At 41.2% G+C, this 22,512-nt stretch overlaps 2 protein-coding genes across 4 annotated transcripts in view; one reads left to right on the top strand and one right to left on the bottom strand.

Moving 5' to 3' along the window:
• scfd2 (sec1 family domain containing 2) overlaps positions 1-14,210 on the top strand; it is a 325,676-nt gene extending 311,466 nt beyond the window's left edge. Inside the window, exons 9-10 of one of the 3 annotated variants that reach the window (XR_006311787.2) lie at positions 10,604-10,832; positions 11,264-14,210. Coding sequence is in view for 1 of the 3 variants with exons in the window: in XM_043691021.2 (XP_043546956.2) it covers positions 10,604-10,696 (93 nt within the window). In the remaining 2 variants the exon portion in view is untranslated. Of the gene's footprint in view, positions 1-10,603; positions 11,147-11,263 lie in introns of those variants that run through there. The other 2 variants (XR_006311785.2, XM_043691021.2) reach the window with 2 other exon arrangements.
• A 602-nt stretch (positions 14,211-14,812) lies between these two features.
• On the bottom strand, positions 14,813-20,886 carry rasl11b (RAS-like, family 11, member B). Its single transcript, XM_043691032.2, has 4 exons — positions 20,554-20,886; positions 20,110-20,166; positions 19,886-19,962; positions 14,813-16,457 (listed from the first exon to the last, which is right to left on the bottom strand). The coding sequence occupies exons 1-4, from the start codon at positions 20,666-20,668 to the stop codon at positions 15,990-15,992; spliced, it is 717 nt and encodes a 238-aa protein (XP_043546967.1). The 5' UTR covers positions 20,669-20,886; the 3' UTR covers positions 14,813-15,989.
• Positions 20,887-22,512: the final 1,626 nt, after the last annotated feature.

Raw genomic sequence — 22,512 nt, 5'->3', positions numbered from 1 at the left:
TATTTTTAAATTTTTGTAATTATTCAGCTGTTGACACTCCACTCATACCATTTGTATGATCTTTTGATCTCTCTGCCTATAAGTTCTGTAAAAAATCATATGACATCAGGTATAGTCCAAAAGGTTTATTTGAAATCACCTGTGGTTTCGAATAAACCTGTTGGTGTTGTGTGATTTTTTGATTTTGTCCATTAGTGCAACGCCAGCGCCTCCACATCATCATTCCTTCTCTCTCACTTTACCTGATGAAGGGGCTACGCTCCAAAAGCTTGTGATTTAAATAGACCTGTTGGACTATAACCTAGTGTCATGTGACTTCTGACTTGGTCTACCGCAGTCCAACACTGGCACCTCCACATCATCATTCCTTCTCTTTCTTTTAGTAAGAAACACGTTAAAATCTTTCAGTCTATGCTTTTCGTCAGCCTATGCTAATATTGTATCATGTGGCTCAGTCTAATTTTACTTCAGGGATGCCTTGAAGACATCACAGAAGCATTTCTACTGTTCTCCCGTGTGCCTTCAGCAACAACCAAGTCCTGAGTAAAGCAGTTGCTTCAGGAGACATATGCCATGCATACTAACAACACCCTGTCCAGCAGAGCTGGTTGTCAGTTAGTAATGTGTCGGTGCTGGGCAAGTTAGCTTGGGAGAGGGGTTTAGAGTTGACTACTTTCTTTCCACTAGATTTAGAGGATCATGTGACAATGCCTTTGGTGGAACATCTCCAGTGATTTGATGTGCCAACTGTAGGTTGTCCAATTCTCCAAAGGCTGTAGGAGCCAGGTGATCACTGGTTCAACTACGGTTTAAGCTTCAGTTTAATTTTCTGATGTTTTAGTTCAGCAAAATGATAAACCAGGCAGCTGTAGGTGCCCATGTCACAATACTCAATTAGGAGCGGTCACCTTCATGAGAAGGTAACAAATAAAGGAAATACCTTCAACTAAAACACAAGAGCACAAGGTAATTACAGAATAGGAAGCCTTTGGCCAAGCACGCTTTGTCCGTGTACGAAAACCAAATAACTCACCATCACACTCTTTTGATAAATAGCTCACCATCAATCTCTTGATAACTAACTCATCATCAATCTGTTGATAACTAACTCGCCATCAATCACTTGCTAAATAATTCCAGGTTTTTTCTTATCTTCACCAATTTATGTCAGGAGGTCTGTTCCATATGTTGATAATTCTGTGAAATAAACTTCCTGATTGGAGCCTAACATTTCCTTTTCTAATTTAAACCTTTGTTGCTTTGTTCTGCTTTCATAATTTAAGATTGGTTTTCCAGAACATTTTTAATGTCATTAACTGAAACAGAACATCACCTTTCAGTCCCCTTTTTTAAAGCTCTGTAGTTCCTCATTTCTCAGTGATCTAATGCCAAGGTTTAGCCTCATTAATCTTTTGTACCTCCCTCTCCTCCCATCAATGATTCAAGTTTTTAGATGTAAGTGAGGTTTCTGACATATTCCAAGGAATATCCCAGACTTTTGATCAAATTAGATTTGGTACAAGGCTTTAGCTGGATGTTAAGCTCTCTAAACACGGTGACTGAAGAGACAGAATCAAAACTTAAATTTTTAAAAAATCAAACTTTCCTTAACCTGATAATTTATGGAGTAGTTCACTGAAAATATACTAGCAGTTTCTCTTGCAAAAATGATAATTTTCTAGCTGTACAGTTCATCAGCAAACTAAAAGCACTCCAATTTCTTACTTCCCAGAAAAAAAATGCTATTTGAATGCATTCAAGTGGAGTTCTCGTTTCTGCTAAAGGGGGCTAGTTTGGAAAACTTTAAATTTTCATAATTTCTGGAAAAAAATGCTATAAATAACCAGTATTTTGATCACTATCTAAAACAAAATTCATGCTACCATTTCAGGTAAGACCTTAGTTAAAGTTTAATTAACAAATTCTCTGCAAAACATTAACAATGCTAGCATGCCTTTCTCTTTCAAATGATGATCTACGTGATGTGAATTGCATTATTTCAAGTTTTTCAAATTGCTAACATTCCAGCACTCATAGCATCTTTTATTTGTTTGTAGGGGTTGCAAAAAAGCAGGAACAACATACTCTCAATAGCTGAAAGCATGTGGCCTCTGGGGCCAATTGTCACTGCTGTAGAAACTGTGTCAGTAACTGTGTATAGGCAATCAGTTAATCTCCGATTTTGCTAAACTTTTAAAATTGGTGAAGGGAGATATGATCATTTATCCAATAAGTTTGTTTCACCCTTGATGTAATTGAGCGCCACTCACCAAACCTGCTAAAGCAGTTTGCAAGCTATTTTACCAAAGCTTCTTTTAATAGCATTATATTGTATTGTTGATCTTAAGTGAATTGGGATTTAAAAACCATTTTTTCATCCTGATCCATGTGCCAGTCTAATAAATTGTGCATTTCCATTGTGCTTTTACAAAGCCATAGAACATCAGTACATAGTAATGCAAATCTGATCATTTCATAAAGGCAGACACATAGATCTAAAGGCACCCCTAATTCAATCAGCTTTCAGTACTGATTATAACTGGAGCATTTTTAGAGCACCTGTGCCTCTGCCTCAGTTCGGGGTCACTGTCATCCAGGGTTTCCATTCTTGATCGTTTTTCACTGACCTCTACAATTTGCGGGGGCAGTTCTGATGCATTGACAGTCAAAGAGTCAACTTGCATCCTGTGAGGGCCCCATTCACTAAAAATGGCAGAACATGAACTCCATTATCCGTGGAATTAAGTTGGAGCAAGGAAGCAGAGAAAACTGGGAAAAATGAATCTGGCAATATCGTTGCTTCACGCTAATCTTCAGTACATTCTTTGAATATGATTTAAAATATATATAATTTATTCAAAATATTCCAGAAACTATGGAGATCCTGGAAAGAGAACTTTTAAAGTGATGTTATAGCTCCATGAAGGATTTTAATCTAGTCTCAAATTCAGTCTGACATTAGCTATGAGGGAGGAGCTGGCCAAAGTTCAATGGTGCAATACCTTAGCAGGGATGACCGTGGAGGAACAATGGCGGATATTTCTATGTATAATGCAGAAGTTGCAGGATCAGTTCATTCCTAAAAGGAAGAAAGATCCCAGGAGGAGGCATGGGTGGCCGTGGCTGACGAGGGAAGTAAAGAAACATATAAAGTTAAAAGAGAAAAAGTATAACATAGCTAAGATAAGTGGGAAAACTGAGGACTGGGAAGCTTTTAAAGAGCAACAGAGGATTACTAAGAAGAAATATGCAGAGGAAAAATGAGGTATGAAGGTAAACTGGCCAAGAATATTAAGGAGGATAGTAAAAGCTTTTTTAGGTATGTGCAAGGCAAAAAAATGGTTAGGACAAAAATTGGGCCCTTGAAGACAGAAACAGGGGAATATATTACTAGGAACAAAGAAATGGCAGAGGAATTAAATGGGTACTTCAGATCTGTGTTCACTGGGGAAGACACAAGCAATCTCCCTGAGGTAACAGTGGCTGAAGGACCTGAACTTAAGGGAATTTATATTTGCCAGGATTTGGTGTTGGAGAGACTGTTAGGTATGAAGGTTGATAAGTCTCCGGGGCCTGATGGTCTGCATCCCATGGTACTGAAGGAGGTGGCTCGGGAAATCGTGGATGCGTTGGTGATTATTTTTCAGAGTTCAATAGATTCGGGGTCGGTTCCTGAGGATTGGAGGGTGGCTAATGTTATACCACTTTTTAAGAAAGGTGGGCGAGAGAAAGCAGGTAATTATAGACCAGTTAGTCTGACCTCAGTGGTGGGAAAGGTGCTAGAGTCTATTATAAAGGATGAAATTACTGCACATCTGGATAGTAGTAACAGGATAGGACAGAGTCAGCATGGATTTATGAAGGGGAAATCATGCTTGACTAATCTTCTTGAATTTTTTGAGGATGTAACTCTGAAGTTGGACGAGGGAAATCCAGTAGATGTAGTGTACCTGGACTTTAGAAAGCTTTTGATAAAGTCCCACACAGGAGGTTAGTGAGTAAAATTAGGGCGCATGGTATTGGGGGCAAAGTACTAGATTGGATTGAAAATTGGTTGGCTAATAGGAAACAAAGGGTAGTGATAAACGGCTCCATTTCGGAATGGCAGGCAGTGACCAGTGGGGTACCGCAGGGATCCGTGCTGGGACCGCAGCTTTTTACAATATATGTTAATGATATAGAAGATGGTATCAGCAATAACATTAGCAAATTTGCTGATGATACAAAGCTGGGTGGCAGGGTGAAATGTGATGAGGATGTTAGGAGATTACAGGGTGACCTGGACAAGTGAAGTGAGTGGGCAGATGCATGACAGATGCAGTTTAATGTGGATAAATGTATGGTTATCCACTTTGGTGGCAAGAACAGGAAGGTGGATTACTACCTCAATGGAATCAATTTATGTAAAGGGGCAGTACAAAGAGATCTGGGTGTTCTTGTACACCAGTCAATGAAGGCAAGCATGCAGGTACAGCAGGTAGTGAAGAAGGCTAATAGCATGCTGGCCTTCATAACAAGAGGAATTGAGTATAGAAGCAAAGAGGTGCTTCTGCAGCTGTACAGGGCCCTGGTGAGACCACACCTGGAGTACTATGTGCAGTTCTGGTCTCCAAATTTGAGAAAAGACATTCTGGCTATTGAGGGAGTGCAGCGTAGATTCACGAGGTCAATTCCTGGAATGGCAGGATTACCTTACACTGAAAGACTGGAGCGACTGGGCTTGTATACCCTTGAGTTTCGAAGACTGAGAGGGGATCTGATTGAGACGTATAAGATTATGAAAGGATTGGACACTCTGGCAGTAGGAAACATATTTCCACTGATGAGTGAGTGCCAAACCAGAGGACACAGCTTAAAAATACGGGGTAGACCATTTAGGACAGAGCTCAGGAGAAACTTCTTCACCCAGAGAGTGGTGGCTGTGTGGAATGCTCTGTCCCAGAGGGCAGTGGAGGCCCACTCTCTGGATTCATTTAAGAAGGAGTTGGATAGAGCTCTCAAAGATAGTGGAACCAAGGGTTATGGAGATAAGGCAGGAACAGGATACTGATTAGGAATGATCAGCCATGATTATATTGAATGGTGGTGCAGGCTCGAAGGGCTGAATGGCCTACTCCTGCACCTATTGTCTATTGTCTATTGTCTAACACCTCCTGCTCCAAGGAGATAATCCTCCTATTTTCCTCGAAAACAACTGGGTCTCAGCTTTGCATTGAAGTCAGCATCTCTATAAGGGATCACTAGCCAAGGTGAATGTTACAAAGAAGAAAGCCACAACTGAAATCATGTTACCTGTCTTGTGAGGCACAAGATACATGTTTTGTTCCAAAACCCTTCAGAGGCTTTGTTTAGTTCTTTGCTTCCTGTGACAAGTTCTCTTTCATTTCTTTAACTCTCTAATTAGATAACACAATCATATTACTTTCTGTGTTTGGGTTGTATTGGGGCTATTTCGACTTGTATAGAAGCAGCTTAGAATACATCATTACGCTCAATAATTACTCTAGTAAATTTAAACATTCAAGGAAAATATTAATTTCCTAGACACCACAGTATTTAAATTGGCACAATACAACATGCGTAAGTTAGCAACAAAAGTTTTGTTCCTTCATTGCTGCACACAAAAAGCCTTTAGTCCAATAAATTATGTCACAGCTAACGTGTTTCAATCACATGATCACAAAGCTGGAATATTTTAACCAGGCAATTTACTTCCTTTTTCACTGAATCTCAGATTTGTATTTAAAAATTGACACATTTTACATTACAAGAGCATCCACTGCCTTTTTCCCATATAGTAGCTCCTGAATATATGCAGCATTAATCTAGAGATTCCATATACATTTACAAGTAAATAATACCTCAGTGTTTTCAGTTTTCCTAACTTCTAGTTTGATATGCGTTCCTGTGTGGGCAGGTTTGGAACTGTTCTGTCTTTGTAGCCCCCTTTCTTCTTTCCTACCTTTGTAGCCTTCCTGTCTTTCCCATCCACCCAGAACACCCCTCCTGCCCTTGCTGCCTCCTCCTCCCTGACTCCATCTTGCAAACTTCCTATCTCTCCTTTGCAGCCTTCATCCATCACCCACACACCCCTGACGTCTCCCTCTTTCTCTTATGTCCCTCTTGTAATGTCTTTGTCCCCAGACCCGGTGGTAACACGGCCATCTCTGCAAAATGGTAGCTCCCAATTTCCCCTCTGGCAATACAGCAGCCCTGCTCCAGGCCCAGGTCTCAGGGGCTTCTGGACTTTGCCTCTTGTTCTCAGTCTCATTTCCCCAACACCCCATTGTCAACCACTTCCTCAATACTGACACTAACTATGCACTCTGATCCTTTAATTTGGGGCTGTTTCTCTATCATTCTTATCTCTCGTTAGTGAATCTATCAGCAACAAACACATGGGAGAATGAACCTGTAATTGAAAGAGCAGTTCCTTACCATTTCCAACTATTACATTCACATGGAGCAGCTTCTCTCTGATTGGTCATCTCCATGATGATGTTTTCCTGGATGATTTAGGAATTTCAGGATCAGAACTGCCCACCAGCCCTACATATTTTGAGTGTTGCTGTCTTGACACTCACCAAATGACTTAGAACATAGAACATTACAGCGCAGTACAGGCCCTTCGGTCCTTGATGTTGCATTGACCTGTGGAATCAATCTGAAGCTCATCTATCCTATACTATTCCATTGTCATCCATATATTTATTCAATGACCATTTAAATGCCCATAAAGTTGGCGAGTCTACTAGTGTTGCAGGCTGTGTGTTCCATGCCCCAACTACTCTCTGAGTAAAGAAACTATCTCTGACATCTTGTCCTAGATCTATCTCCCCTCAATTTAAAAATATGTCCCCTCCTACTAGCCATCACCATCCGATGAAAAAGCTCTCACTGTCCATCCTATCTAACCCTCTGATTATCATATATGTCTCAATTAAGTCACCTCTTAATCATCTTCTCTCTAATGAAAACAGCCTCAAGTCCCTCAGTCTTTCCTCGTAAGAACTTCCCTCCATTCCAGGCAACATCCTAGTAAATCTCCTCTGAACCCTTTACAAAGTTTCCACATCCTTCCTATAATGCGGTGACCAGAACTGTACGCAATGCTCCAGTTGCGGCCGCACCAAAGTTTTGCACAGCTGCAGCATGACCTTGTGGCTCTGAAACTCAAACCCTCTACCAATAAAAGCTAACACACTGTATGCCTTCTTAACAGCCCTATCAACCTGGGTGGCAATTTTGAGGGATCTGTATACATGGACACCGAGATCTCTCTGCTCATATACACTACCAAGAATCTTACCATTAGCCCAGTATCCTGCATTCCTGTTACTCCTTTAAACGTGAACTATGTCACACTTTTCCGCATTAAACTCCATTTGCCACCTCACAGCCCAGCTCTGCAACTTATCTATGTCCCTCTGTAACCTGCGAAATCCTTCAGCACTATCCACAACTCCACTGATCTTAGTGTTATCTTCAAATTTACTAACCCATCCTTCTATGCCCTCATCTAGGTCATGTATAAAAATGACAAACAGCAGTGGCCCCAAAACCGATCCTTGCAGTATACCACTAGGAATTGAACTCCAGGATGAATATTTCCCATCAACCACCATCCTGTGTCTTCTTTCAGCTAGCCAATTTCTGATCCAAACTGCTAAATCACTCTCAATGCCTCCGTATTTTGTGCAATAGCCTACCTTGGAGAACCTTGTCAAATACCTTACTGAAATCCATATACAACACTTCAACTGTTTTACTCTCATCCACCTGTTTGGTCACCATCTCAAAGAACTCAATAAGGTTTGTGAGCCACGGCCTACCCTTCACAAAACTATGTTGACTATCCCTAATTAACTTATTCCTGTCTAGATAATAATAAATCTTATCTCTTATAATCTGTTCCAACCCTTTACACACAATCGAAATAAGGGTCACTGGACTATAATTTTCAAGGTTGTCTCTACTCCCCTTCTTGAACAAGGGAACAACTTTTGCTATCCTCCAGTCTTCTGCCACTATTCCTGTTGACAATGACAACATTAAGATCAAAGCCAAATGCTTGGCATTCTATTTCCTGGCTTCCCAAAGAATCCTAGGATAAATCCCATCCGGCCCAGGAGACTTATCTATTTTCACACTTTCCAGAATTGCTAACACACCCTTGTGAACCTCTAGTCTAGTAGCCTGTATCTCAGCAGTCTCCTTGACAACCTTCCAGTGTGAATACCGAAAATATATTCATTTAATACTTTCCCTATCTCCTTGGACTCCAGCACAACTTCCCACTACTGTCCTTGATTGGCCCTAATCTTTCTCTAGACATTCTTTTATTCCTAATATACCTATAGAAAGCTTTAGGGTTTTCCTTGATCCTATCCACCAACGACTTCTCATGTCCCCTCCTGGCTCCTCTTAGCTCTCTCGTTAGGTCTTTCCTGGCAAACTTGCAACTCTCAGAGGAGGAAGAGAGCTGAAGAAGATCATTTTGGCGACAAAGAGAAGTTAGTGGTGCCTTGTGTTACACCTTTGAGACTGACAGTCTGAGTACTGAACTAATTATGAATTTGATGGAACCTACCAACTTTGCCTAAGTTTTGCAAAGTTCCAAAGGATGCCTTTATAAGGCTACTTAGAATTTTAAAAATAATGCCAATTGTAAATTGATTGTACAGTTTTCAGATCACAAAATCTGTGCCACAAAGCAGTGCTCCCTAAACATGTCCTCCTGTGACCCCATTGTAATGTCTCAGAGTTATTACCACAATGAAAGATGAAGCAGTACATGTTCAAATGGAACAAGATCTGGACAATATCCAGGCTTAGGCTGACGGGTGGCAAGTAACGTTTGTGCCACACAAATGCCAAGCAGTGACCATTACCAATAAGAGACTATCTAACCGCCGCCTTTGACATGCAGCGGTGTTACCATCACTGAATCTCCCCATTAGCAACATCCTGGGGGTTACCATTGACCAGAAACTCAACTGGACTCACCATATAAATACAATGGCTAAAAGAGCAGATCAGAGGTTAAGAATACTGGAACAAGTAACTAACCCCCTGTGTCTAGATTAGAGTGGTGCTGGAAAAGCACAGCAGGTCAGGCAGCATCCGATGAGCAGGAAAATCGACGTTTCAGGCAAAAGCCCCTCCAACTAACCTCCTGACTCCCCAAAGACTGTCCACCATGTACAAGGCACAAGTTAGGAGCGTGATGGAATACTCCCCACCTGCGAATTTGGGTGCAGTTCCAACAACACTTCAAAAAACATAGTTTCTCCAGAAAAAAAAACACAAACACCTACCTCTTTACAGGCTTTTTTACAGCTGAAATCAGGTCTCAAAGAGTAGTCCATTAAGCCACACTCACGAACAAAATAATTGCACACATTTAAAGGGGCTTTACAGCTGCCAGAATTAAGTCCAAACTCCATGTTAGCCATTGCCTCCTCAAAGCTATAACCCAGTGGGGCTGTGACCCACAGTTTGGGAAGTCCTGTCATAAGGGTTGGCTTTCTTCATGTGATATTTAGTACAATCTCAATTGCCTACATCTCACTTAATTGAAAATAATGGGGAATTCAAATATAGTACTTAGACCGTAAGACATAGGAGCAGAAATTAGGCCATTCAGCCCATCAAGTCTGCTCCACCATTCAATCAAGGCTGATGAGTTTCTCAACCCCATTCTCCTACTTTCTTCCCATAACCCTTGATACTCAACCTTTCTATCTCAGTCTTAAATATACTCAATGATCTGACCTCCATAGCCTTCTGTGGCAGTGAATTCCATAGACTTACATCTCTCTGGCTGAAGAAGTTTCTCCTTATCTCCATTCTAAGACTGTGTCTTCTGGTCCTAGTCTCTCCAACCAACGGAAGCATCTTCCCAACATTCACTCTGTCCAGGCCATTCAGTATTCTGTAAGTTTCAAATTAGATCTCACCCTTAGCCTTTTAAACTCCATCGAGTATACACTCAGATTGCTCAAACGTTCCTCATTTGTTAAGTTTTCATTTCTGGGACGATTCTGATGAATGTCCTCTGAACACGCTCCAAGGCCAGTACATCCTTCCTGAGATATGAGCCCAAAACAGCGCACAATACCTCAAGATTAATTTTCAGGAACTGGGATATTCTGTCCCTTCTTCCTCCTTTTGAAGTCGTGTTTTCTCACTGGGTGCAAACTGACCCAAATAACTATTATTCAAGTAGGAGTATATATAAAGAACATATATAAAGAACATGACAACCGAGCCAAGTCTTACCTGATATGTGCACTTGCTGTATAGCAACCAGGAGCAAAATCCCTTGCTAACTTCCCAAATTTAGTCTGAGGGTATTTTAGATTGTTGCAGCACTCCTCTCACTGACACTGAGATCAGTGAACTCAACACAATTCTAGGATCAAATTTAGCATCAGGAATAGAGTTAAGTCACAATTAATACCAGTATTGTTCATTAGTATTTTGTGTTCAAGTCTCACTTGCAAGTCTTTTCTATTGTCAGGGACAGGAAATCATTAAATCAGTTGCTAAATATTCAGCTAAGATCAGAAATAACCTTTTAAAAACTTTTAATGCTTTGTAGGTGATTGTGTTGGCTACCAGACTATTAAATCCACTTGATGTAACTCGACTCATCTTTGCAACTGACCGACTGCATCCTGATATTGGAATATAACAATTACATAATGGCAACCAGAAACTTGGACTAACCAAGACATAAAACATACAGATATCGAGGACAAGCAATCTTTCAAGAGAACAGCAGACATGTATATGAGGAAGAGGTGGCTAAATGCCTGGCTGTTATACAGGTACCTATCAATGTCTGATTGCAAGCTCAAGCCCACTTCTTGTCTAACATGATGTTTCTGGGTTGTATTAATGTGATTTTTTTTCCATTTTCCCACTTCAGGTTTTACTTTTCTATATTACTGACAATAAAACTTTTCTAATCTGCTCATCAAGGCATTCCCAAAAACTGATTTAAGAATCAAACTGAATTGTGCAGCAATGTGTACAACACTGAAAATGTCATTTCTAAAAATAAATAGTTTATGTTAGTGATTCTATAGGTGCAGAATTTGTCTGTAGTCAATTATTTCTTAATAAATCTCTAATAATTACATTGCAAAGTATCAGCAAATTTTATGATCAAACATCAAGGACAAGAACTTCACTGACGGTAACAGCTATTGCTTAAGTTGTGTCACATTTCTGAATCTGCTTCTATACTATTGCACAGCACTCCATACTTCTACCAGTCGGGAAAGTTTCTCTAATATTGAAGTGGAATTGTGAAACACGAAGAATCAAACTCATAACTACTTAGAAATGTCACCATGTCTGCGACAGAAAACTTAATGGAAACTCCACATCTGCATCAATTGGACGCATCTACCAAATATTACAACAGCCAAACAGGACAATCCAATGAAAATTCCTGATGTTATACAAGTATAATTGTAAAACTATTTAAATCTTGACTGCTGAAAATGTTTAACACCATTATTAGTGTAGCTTCTTCCCAGGGAGGAAACTCAACTGTGTAACTCTCACAGATACATACATACAAACCAACTTAATCAGAGTGAGTATTCCAAGTAACAAAGTTAAAATGGCAGCAAGCATCATACAGCCAAACCAGCCCTGACTGATAAAAACTACAGAAAAAAAAATCTACTAGGTATTTTCATGAATTGATTTATTTTGTATAAATTGTTTTGTAAATTGAAAAAAAACTAGAGCTACTCACTAAATCAATTTACTTAATTATAATTGTCCTAGAAAACACCTGGGTAACATGAATTACAGGAGTGGAAATAGGAAATGATGGAGTAACTGTCATTTGAAAGATAACTGTTAAACTTTTGAAATTAAAACTTAATTCTGTAATTTTGGAAGCTGAGGGATGTGTTGACAAAACTCAACTTTGTAACAAATAAAACTATTTTCATCCCTCTTTCCTAAATGCCTCCGAAACCTCAACAATAGATAAAGGACTGTAAAAGGAAATAGTTCCCTCTGAAATGTGAATGCTGTGATGTATGCTTAGCATTCCATGGACTAACAAAATGAAAAGGGGCTTGGAAGTTTGCAAAAAAAAAAGTGATATCCAGAACAGTACATCAGTATTGTTATTTAATCAAGGCTGGAAAGCTAGAGCAAAGTGAAGGAAAGTAGGAAGAAAGGTCGAGATAGATATTGTTGGATGATGAATATCATAGAACAGTTGCAAATGAGCTAGAGTGGATGTGAGGATGGTACAGGACAGATGTGTCCATATAATTGCAATAGATCTCCACGTGGGAGTAACAACAGCAACTTTCTTCTGATTAAATTACTTTGATAAATTTACTTAGAATGCAATTTATTAAACCCTGGGAGTTATTCTTAAATGATAGCATAATGAGAATAAAATGGGATTGTTGAATAACATCAACTCAAAAATGCACCATATGCAACTCAATGTTTCTTTCACCTCAGATGCTGCCAGACTTGCTAGGTTTTCCAGCACTTTATTTCAATTCGACATTTTATTGGAGATCTTTTGTTTAAATCAACATGTTTAGGTGTGTTATGACTGAAATCCTTGACCACCTTGGAGGTAGAGATACTACCACTATGTTACAAGAGGTATTTGTTTTATGTTTTTGAATCAATCTGTTCAAAGATGTTACTACACATCTCCTGGAACAGGTGGGACTTCAACCGAGGTCTCCTGATTTCGAGGTAGGAACATTACCACTTGGACCTAGAGCCCTACAGAAGTTTTTTATATTATTACCCAGGCGTGCTATCATGCACAGCTGAACAACATTCCTAACACCAAATGACTAAGACTTTTTAAAATGTTTTAAAACTAACTGCCATCAGTAATCACCTGTGTAGCCAATTAGATATTAACAAGCAAAACTCATTATGAGCAATGTAAACCATCAATAGTGAAGGGGGAGAGAGGGAAGGGCCAGGGAAAATAAAGCACTATATTCCCCACGGTGTCTGCTTTAAAAGCATCACAATCCGTGATGGACTGCACATGCGCCCTCTCCAAGGACATCCAGGCATGAACATAACTACAGAAGAGCGGACAAGAGATATTTGTGTTACACAGGTTAGATTCCATACAGCTGCACTAAACTTTAGTGTACTAAATAGTTAATAATTTTTTTAATGGTGTGCATTTGCTATATTTATTAATAAAACTCTTTCAATTGAGGCTTATTCTTCGTAATGCAGTAAAATCTGATGCAAATAAAAGCTGGCAGATTCATTTATTCCATCTATTAAACACCCCTTCTCCCAACAATTCATTTTTTGCATTGAATAATAAAGCCATTCCAACTACAAAAGCCCTAGTTTGATCCTATTTCCATAGCACGAGAATATACTGATTTCCCTCCTCAGCTGGATGGGGATGTGGGAGGGTGGTGAAGACAAGGGTCTCCATTCAACTAATAACCACTGGTGTGTAGATGTTCAATTATCATACCTTATAGGGTCAAATAGCCTGGCTAATACTTACTGTTGAGACTTAATAAATTATCTGAGCAGAGTACAAAGAACAATTAGCATCTGTAATAACCAGACAGATTTTGTCAGAGTTAATAGTGATAGGAAATGGGGAGACTCATTGTAGGAAAAGTGAAATATACAAACTGCATTTTAAAAAGACTACATTATAAGACAGGTGTAAAAATAAATGAACAGTTGAGTCCACTGGTTCTCCTGTTCACCAAATAATATGCTAAGCATTATGCAGTGCTCAGATTGCGCTGAATTAAAAGTTTTCTTTTTATCAGGGACATGGGAAACAACATACTGCAAGGAAAGCGAAAGGAAGGAAACTAAATTAGCTCATTATTATTTAATGCAAAATTGTCACGCTGCAGGCATCTTTGAATACTACATAAATATTAGTCTTCGATTTACTGTTGTTTTCAGATTGTATGGTTTTATTACCCATGATTTAAAACATATATTGGTTGTGGACCCAGAGTCTACACTTAAGCCATAAACATTTATCCACACACACAATTTAATCATAGTCTCAATTTTCCTAGATTAGATTAAATTAAGTCTGGAAACTTTCAAAGTTGTGTGTAAATATTGTTCTGCATCTTATTAAAAATTTAAACAATCCAATCCTATGTGCATGAGTATACATCTTGTTTCAATTTACCAATAGCAGACCATTTATAGATATGTAGCACAGATTATTGTTGTAGTCAGTGATTAAGTTAGTCCACAACTGAAATATAAGCTAATGTGATTAACTTCTATTTGACTAAAAACAGATTTTACTGCATTGAATGGCTAATAGAGGAAGAGGGTTAAAGTTTGAAAGGATTTAAATTTAAGAGCCCACTCATCACTTCCACTTATTGGCAAAACACTGAATATACTTGGATATATCTACCTTATAAAACTGCAGTTTGACTTCATTTGATGTTTAAAGTGAACTGTTTGACTAGTTTAATGGAAGGAACTTGGTTGGATATTTCAGCAAAAATCAATAGTTGACAACCCTAACTAACCCAAACCCCAGCAGAACAAAACACATGGCTCTGTGCAAAAAGGACACATTTGGGAAAAAATTGTAATGGTTAGATCAGGTATGTGAAAGTACTTTGTTATTGAAATATGCTTAGAAACTAGTAGACACTGCAAGGACAAAACACAAGCTGACAAAACTGTAAATCAGTAAATGGACTGAGTGACACATGTCTAGGCTTGATAAGGACAAGATGTACTGTGAAAGTAAATCATCAAAAGTATTTCATGAAACCGCATACTTGGTTTAAATGTTTATTTGTCAAAATATTGGAAAATCCATTGTCCTCTGGAGAGGAATCATTGCTGTAAACAGATTAAAGCAAAAGCACAAGTGGCTTTTATAAAGTGCATTTAGAAGCTGGCTTCCATTCCCTTTGCACTTAGCACATGAGGAAAGCTTTCCCACTTAACACGGAGGTCAGGTGTCAGTGCTCAGTTTAGAATGGCTCTCTGGACGGTATTTGCCTGTTTTTATTTAACAAGCTTCAATTGAATTCCTGTGGTCTTATGTCATTGATTAGAGCAGGGGTGATTCAATTGTAGGCCATTATGCTATATTTTCTTTACACAATCAAGATTGCTGTGTGGTGGGGGGAGAATGTGAAGGTCAGAAGGTCTTAAATAATTTGAGAAGGCACAGAGGCCTGGTTTTACTGGAATGGAATGCAAATAGACTAGTATGGCCTGTGTTGGGTGATAGATGTGTTTACTTAAAGCAGAATAGCTTACTGAAAAGCTGCAAAGACTGAGACTGTATCAAGCTTATTGAAATACTTGCACAACAGTCCATTATGTAATGTAGCAGAGGCAACCATGAGGCCAATTCTATGCTCCTCACTACTTCCAGGGGGAAGCAGCTCTCAAACAAGGCAACATCAGGTATGCACTTATGATTTTCTACCATGCACTGCCCACAGCGTGGGACCATCACCACCTCATTGTTCGTCCTGCTGGAATGCAAATCACTTTACTAGAAAAAATGGAAAGCAATTGGTGTAAGCACAGAACAATTCAAGTGATAAATACAATCTTTCCAGATTGAACAATTGGAGTTACAACAAACAAAGAAACATGTACTGTTTTAAAGAACAGAGTTTTGTCCCAATTAGTTATCCATCACCACTGCATCTTCTTCATTTTATACAAAGATGTATTAACAAATTCTATGAAGCCCTCAACAGAAGTTGAGTCAGGGATTTCTGACAGTTCAACAGTCTACTTCCACCATTTGCCATGAATACGATGTTCATAAAATTCATAGATTTACGAACTGAGCAATGATCAAAGGCACAGATGACTGAGTATTGTACTGTCTTTCCAGATCTTCTCATGCTCAGTTTGACTTGTCCTCATCTCTTACATGCATGATGAAACATCAGTTTTAATTTAGAATATTAATACCTTCAGCTGCTACCTCAGACAGATGTTGCAGTCCGTACTTTAGCAGAAAGAGCTTGCTTAAACCGTCTCCTCAAATCTAGCATGTTTGGTGATTTTGGTCGCGGTATAATGGATGTTTTTCTCTTTTCAGTATTGCTGCTCATTTGTTGTTTGCTAATCTCTTTGCAAAGCACATGAAAAGCATTATACACATCATTATAGTTTTCACTGGCAGACACCTCATAGAAGGTGCATCCTAGTATGTTTGCTAACTGAAGGCCATGGTGAGGTTCCACTTGTTTAGCATGAAGGAGGTCAGCCTTGTTTCCTACAACTATGACCGGAACTCTGCTCTCGGAATGCACACGGCAGACATGTTGATGGAGGTGACTGATCAGTTCATAGCTTTTGTAGTCTGTGATTGAATAAACCAGTACAATTGCATCAGCCCACTGTATGAATCTGTTAAGTTGGTCATTGCAGCTCAGACTTGGTCCGCTTATCTAGAAACAAAAATAACTATCAATGATATTCACACTGATTAGATAAAGTTTTATCTAATGCATATGTAGTTTTTTTTTTAAAAAAAGGTGATAATCAAGCAAAATCACAAAAATCACTTCTTTTTAGTTTAAATACGAATAGGTTTATTTTGTAAACAAGAACAGAGCTTACATACAACGTCAGTTGTCCTAGTGTGCTGTGCTGTGGTTCTCCATCAGTTAGTTTTGTCTGAGCTATATAAAATAGTTCTACTAGGGCAGGACTGTGTTGATTCAGCTGTGCAGCAAAGTAACAACAGGCAGTTTGATTGTGGAGACAACCTGTTTTCCACTTAAAGTGTTGACCATTACTTAATAAATCTAAATAGATCTGTGGAGAAAATTATGAATTCAACCCAGTTAGCTTAAATCCAATACTTTGATTTCAAGTCTGGGCTAAACAGTGTAATAGTATTTTTGCCTTAAATCAAAATCAAAATGGGCAGTCATATGGTTCAAAAATCAATGAATGGCAAACAGCTAGAAGCCTATAATGTCACAGGAGCACCACCGCCAGAAACTAATTGATGCCCTCCCCCATTAGTTAAAATTCCATCTGTGTATGTCAGCTAAATGGCATTCCAAATATGAAGGATGTCCCACAGCTCAACATCACACAAGGAACGGAATTTGCCAGAGAGTGAGGTTCTGCTGAAAAATAAGGAATAGCACCTAGATTGCACAAGTAGCAAGAAGAAAAGTGAAAACAAGACCATAACTGATAATTTACAGAAGGTAAGGTTGCATAACTGGAGCATTTTTTTCTTCTTTGATAGGGTGAAGTGGGAGTTTGAATCAAAAGGAATTTCCACCAGGAAAAAGAGTTAAAGAATGCATAAACAGCATATGACCTGAGAATTATTGAGGAGAGGTCACCATGACAGTCAAAAAACAGGTGAATATTAGAATGGATTAGTTAGGAAGTTAGAAATTATGGAAACAGTCATAGTTTTATTAATATGGATGGATATTGGTGCCTTAAATATATGGATTAGTTAGTTAATATTTGAACTATTGAACACATTAGGATACAGGAGCTATTCTACAACAGCTGTTACCCATCCAAGCATGAATGTAAATTACACCCTTTGTGGAACTGCAGAACAGATGATGTATTTAGTTGGGATAATTTGAATTCTGCTCCTGTCCATGTAGGGACATCGGTGATAGGAATTTCCCACAAGTGCAGGGTGTTAGTTTGAGTCGGTACTTTGCCTCTATTTTACTGATCCTTAAATACCTGATTTACAGATATAACTTTCAGAACAAAAAGTGTATGTAAGTTTTTTTACTTACTGTGAACGAAATTATTTCTAAGTTTTGAATGGGGTTGTTGGTGTTAAGAGGAATGGGAAGCAATTTGAAATGATGAATAATGCTAGAGGAAGGTAGAGGAGTTATGGTCATGTCACTGGACTAATCCACAACCCAGATGAATGTTCTGGGGACATGGCAGATGATGACATTTGAATTTAAAAATAATCTGGAATTAAAGGAAGACAAAGCCTAATTTAACCAGTCATAAAAATCCTTCTGGTTCATTAAATCTCTTAGGGAAAGAAATGTGTTATCTTTACCTGGTGTGGCCTACCTGTGACTCCAGACCCACAGCAATGTGATTGACTCTTAACTGCCCTCCAAGCAATTAGTGATGGATGATAAATGCTGACCTAGGCAATGATGCTGACATTTTATGAGTAATTTTTGTTTTAAAATGCAAAGCAGCTGAAATGGTAGATGTAGCTTTATAATCCCTACTCACCACCCAACTGTTCATAAATCTTTGGCAAAATGATGCATATTTTGTACCAAAAAAGGCTTTTCTGAGGAAAACAATTCTGCAGTTCATATACTCAAATAATCACCTTGTATGAAGTAGGTTCAAAGTGTCAGTGCTAGTATTCATGTACTGGATTTAACTGTAGTAAGATGAAACACATTGACTTGACAGGTGTCCAACAGCTTTACCACAGAATGCAGATTAATGGACCGTGAAGCTGTAGAACAGCTCAGTTTGGACAATGGCAGGGTTACAGTGCTTCAGGAATGTGGCTACATCTGCTAAAGCACACGAACTGGTTCAGCAACTAGGGATTTTCTGCAATGTCTGCTTACAACAGAACTATTTACGGTGTAAAGAAAGTCAATAATAGTGATACAGGAACCATTCTGTATAACAGCTGTTGTTTAGTGCCTACTCCCTCCCCACCAATCTTAGAATGGGAATGACCATTAAAGTGAATGGATCCTTGCTGCACAATGAATCTGGAGTTCCATTTTTAAGGTCTGGGTTTTAAAATCCACATTAATAATCCATGTTATTATGCCACAGCAAAAGATAAAGCAGCTCTTAATTTAAGAAAAAAGTAAAACACTACACATTAGAATTCTGAAATAAAAAATCAGAAAACACTGGAACTAGTCAGCTCTAGCAAAATCTATAAATATAGGAACAGTTTGTGTTACAGGTCAAGGACTTCTGAAGAAAAGCTCTTGGATAACAAGAAAGTAGTGTTCAAACACCCCTGCAATCCCCACATATCACAGACATTGTTTGGTACCTTCTCCAAGTGACTGGATTCAAGGATTATACGTGAACAAAGTGTCAGGATACTTTATGTATTCTGAGTTCATAACCAAACTAAAAGTTGTATTTTCAACAGGAAACTGTAACTCTGCTATTCCTCTAACCTAGATAGAGAGAGTAGGCACTAAACTGCGAGCTTGGTTGAAATCAGTTAACTCAGCACAGAGGATCACATCTAGTGCAATCTTACTCTGCTTGACTTGACTCAGCTACCCACTGGATAAATTAGTGGGTTACCAGAGGATTTTGCAGCATGTATTTAGCAAACAAGTAGGAGAGACATCTCATCCAAAAGCCACACAAATGTACATTTTCCCTGTCCTTGGGTTAGTGTGAAGAGAGGAGAAAGTGAGGACTGCAGATGTTGGAGATCAGAGCTGAAAATGTGTTGCTGGAAAAGCGCAGCAGGTCAGGCAGCATTCAAGGAGCAGGAGAATCGACGTTTCGGGCTTGTGTCTGAAACGTCGATTCTCCTGTTCCTTGGATGCTGCCTGACCTGCTGCGCTTTAGTGTGAAGAGAGATTTGTCTAAAAAAAAAAGTACAGGAAACTAATTTGAATAAAAATTATACTGGGGGTGGGAGTCTGATCAGTTTCAGCATCATACCACAGCCAATTATCACTCCTTCAAAAGGATTCCGGTGCATTGACCCAAGTACTATACATTGGTGGAATAATCCAACAAGGAGAGCCCTGGTGTCAGCCAGGACTCTCCATCCCACGGGGCTTTCTGTTGTTATGTGAAGTATAATTGAAAAGATGAAAAGGAGGGAGGGGGAGGCGAAGACATGCAAAAATCTCACCTGAACACCTGGTGTGTCCTGAACTTGTAGTGCAATCTGCTCTCTATCTACTTGGACTTGTCTGGAGTATAAAGCACCTGAAATATTAAAGTTAGTCATTTCAGAAAAGAAACTCAAATTACATTGCCAAGACAGTAAAAGAAATATTATGTGGACAAAAAGGACACCTACGAAATGAGAGTTTCAGAGTTTTCAAAAGCATGCAAAACTCCTGGACCCGTTACCTGCGTTTCTTTCATAGTCTCCAATGAATCTTCTGGTCAGAAATCGCACCACCAAAGCTGAGGGAAGAAACAGACGGGAAGATGATAAAGCTGTTCGTCAGTTCAAGGACCCCCCATCCCCAAACAGGGAGGGCGATAAACACAATGCTGCAGCTGGCAACCAAGTTTCTCCGGATTGCTTCCCCCCCCCCCCCACCCCACTCCCCCCCCCCCCCCCCCACTCCCCACTCCAAAGGGAGACTGACAGAACTCTTTCCCCATAGATCCGGGAGCTGTCTGCATACAGCAGCAAACTTTCTGCTCACACTCACTTCAAAAAGCCAGGAATCGGCAGCCGTGACACAGTGCCTGGCACCACCCCGGACTCCAAGCGCCTGGCACCGCGCTGCAGGGGGCAGAGAGCGGCGCCTGGAGACCGCGTACACACTGCCCTGGGTTTCTTACCGGTTTTCCCGACGGCGCTGCCGCCGATCACTGCGATCTTGACCACCCGGTTGTTGGCGGTATATTCCAGCGGGCCGTATTCCTGGATGGTCGACATGTTCTGGATCAGGCGCATGTCAAATAACAAAAAGATAGGAGGCTGCAGCCGGCTCCCAGTCCTGCTTCCTGGATTCTCTCCGACTACTCCTGCGCGCTCTCTCAGTGTTGTATTGTTTGAATTTTCTGTGCCCTCCTTCAGAGCTCTGCAACTTCTCCGCTCTGGCTATGGACTCTACCTCGTCCTGTATTGCTAGTCTTCGCTCTGTCTGCTGTTCCCTCCTCTCCTCCCTGCCCTGTCTGCTGTTCCCTCCCCTCTCCCCTCCTCTCCTCTGCTCCCTGCCCTGTCTGCTGTTCCCTCCCCTCTCCTCTCCTCTCTGCCCTGTCTGCTGTTTCCTCCCCTCCTCTCCTCCCTGCCCTGTCTGCTGTTCCCCCTCCTCACTGCACTGTCTGCTGTTCCCTCCCCTCTCCTCTCCCCTCCTCTCCTCTGCTCCCTGCTCTGTCTGCTGTTCCCTCCCCTCCTCTCCTCCCCTCCCTGCCCTGTCTGCTGTTCCCTCCCCTCTCCTCCTCCACTCCCTGCCCTGTCTGCTGTTCCCTCCCCTCTCCTGCCCTGTCTGCTGTTCCCCCTCCTCCCTGCCCTGTCTGCTGTTCCCCCTCCTCCCTGCCCTGTCTGCTGTTCCCCCTCCTCCCTGCCCTGTCTGCTGATCCCCCTCCTCACTGCCCTGTCTGCTGTTCCCTCCTCTCCTCACTGCCCTGTCTGATGTTCCCTCTCCTCACTGTCCTGCCCTGTCTGCTGTTCCCTCTCCTCACTGTCCTGCCCTGTCTGCTGTTCCCTCTCCTCACTGATCTGCCCTGTCTGCTGTTCCCTCTCCTCACTGTCCTGCCCTGTCTGCTGTTCCCCCTCCTCACTGTCCTGCCCTGTCTGCTGTTCCCTCTCCTCACTGTCCTGCCCTGTCTGCTGTTCCCTCTCCTCACTGTCCTGCCCTGTCTGCTGTTCCCTCTCCTCACTGTCCTGCCCTGTCTGCTGTTCCCCCTCCTCACTGCCCTGTCTGCTGATCCCCCTCCTCACTGTCCTGCCCTGTCTGCTGTTCCCTCTCCTCACTGTCCTGCCCTGTCTGCTGTTCCCTCTCCTCACTGTCCTGCCCTGTCTGCTGTTCCCTCTCCTCACTGTCCTGCCCTGTCTGCTGTTCCCTCTCTTCACTGTCCTGCCCTGTCTGCTGTTCCCCCTCCTCACTGCCCTGTCTGCTGTTCCCTCTCCTCACTGTCCTGCCCTGTCTGCTGTTCCCCCTCCTCACTGCCCTGTCTGCTGTTCCCTCTCCTCACTGTCCTGCCCTGTCTGCTGTTCCCTCTCTTCACTGTCTTGTCTGCTGTTCCCCCTCCTCACTGCCCTGTCTGCTGTTCCCCCTCCTCCCTGCCCTGTCTGATGTTCCCTCTCCTCACTGTCCTGCCCTGTCTGCTGTTCCCTCTCCTCACTGTCCTGCCCTGTCTGCTGTTCCCCCTCCTCACTGCCTTGTCTGCTGTTCCCTCTCCTCACTGTCCTGCCCTGTCTGCTGTTCCCCCTCCTCACTGCCCTGTCTGCTGTTCCCTCTCCTCACTGTCCTGCCCTGTCTGCTGTTCCCCCTCCTCCCTGCCCTGTCTGCTGTTCCCCCTCCTCCCTGCCCTGTCTGCTGTTCCCCCTCCTCCCTGCCCTGTCTGCTGTTCCCTCTCCTCACTGTCCTGCCCTGTCTGCTGTTCCCTCTCCTCACTGCCCTGTCTGCTGTTCCCTCTCCTCACTGTCCTGCCCTGTCTGCTGTTCCCTCTCCTCACTGTCCTGCCCTGTCTGCTGTTCCCTCTCTTCACTGCCCTGTCTCCTGTACTTTCTTCCTTTCTCTCTGTCTCCGGTTGTTGTCTCCTCCCCCAGCCCACTTTATAGCGAACGTGCCC

Source organism: Chiloscyllium plagiosum, unplaced genomic scaffold, assembly GCF_037043375.1.
Source record: "Chiloscyllium plagiosum isolate Xiang-an unplaced genomic scaffold, Cpla_swu_hap1 HiC_scaffold_1, whole genome shotgun sequence".
Lineage (NCBI taxonomy): Eukaryota > Metazoa > Chordata > Chondrichthyes > Orectolobiformes > Hemiscylliidae > Chiloscyllium > Chiloscyllium plagiosum.
Note: the sequence above shows the minus strand (reverse complement) of the source record. Positions and strands in the feature narration are given on the sequence as shown.

Bases quoted from the DNA above. Each gene is read 5' to 3' on its own strand.
- rasl11b (XM_043691032.2), bottom strand. From the start codon at position 20,668: ATGCGCCTGATCCAGAACATGTCGACCATCCAGGAATACGGCCCGCTG. The intron at 20,167-20,553 runs GTAAGAAACCCA...TTCTTCCCTCAG, and splicing joins CAGCGCCGTCGGGAAAACCG to CTTTGGTGGTGCGATTTCTG. The intron at 19,963-20,109 runs GTAACGGGTCCA...TTAATATTTCAG, and splicing joins AGACTATGAAAGAAACGCAG to GTGCTTTATACTCCAGACAA.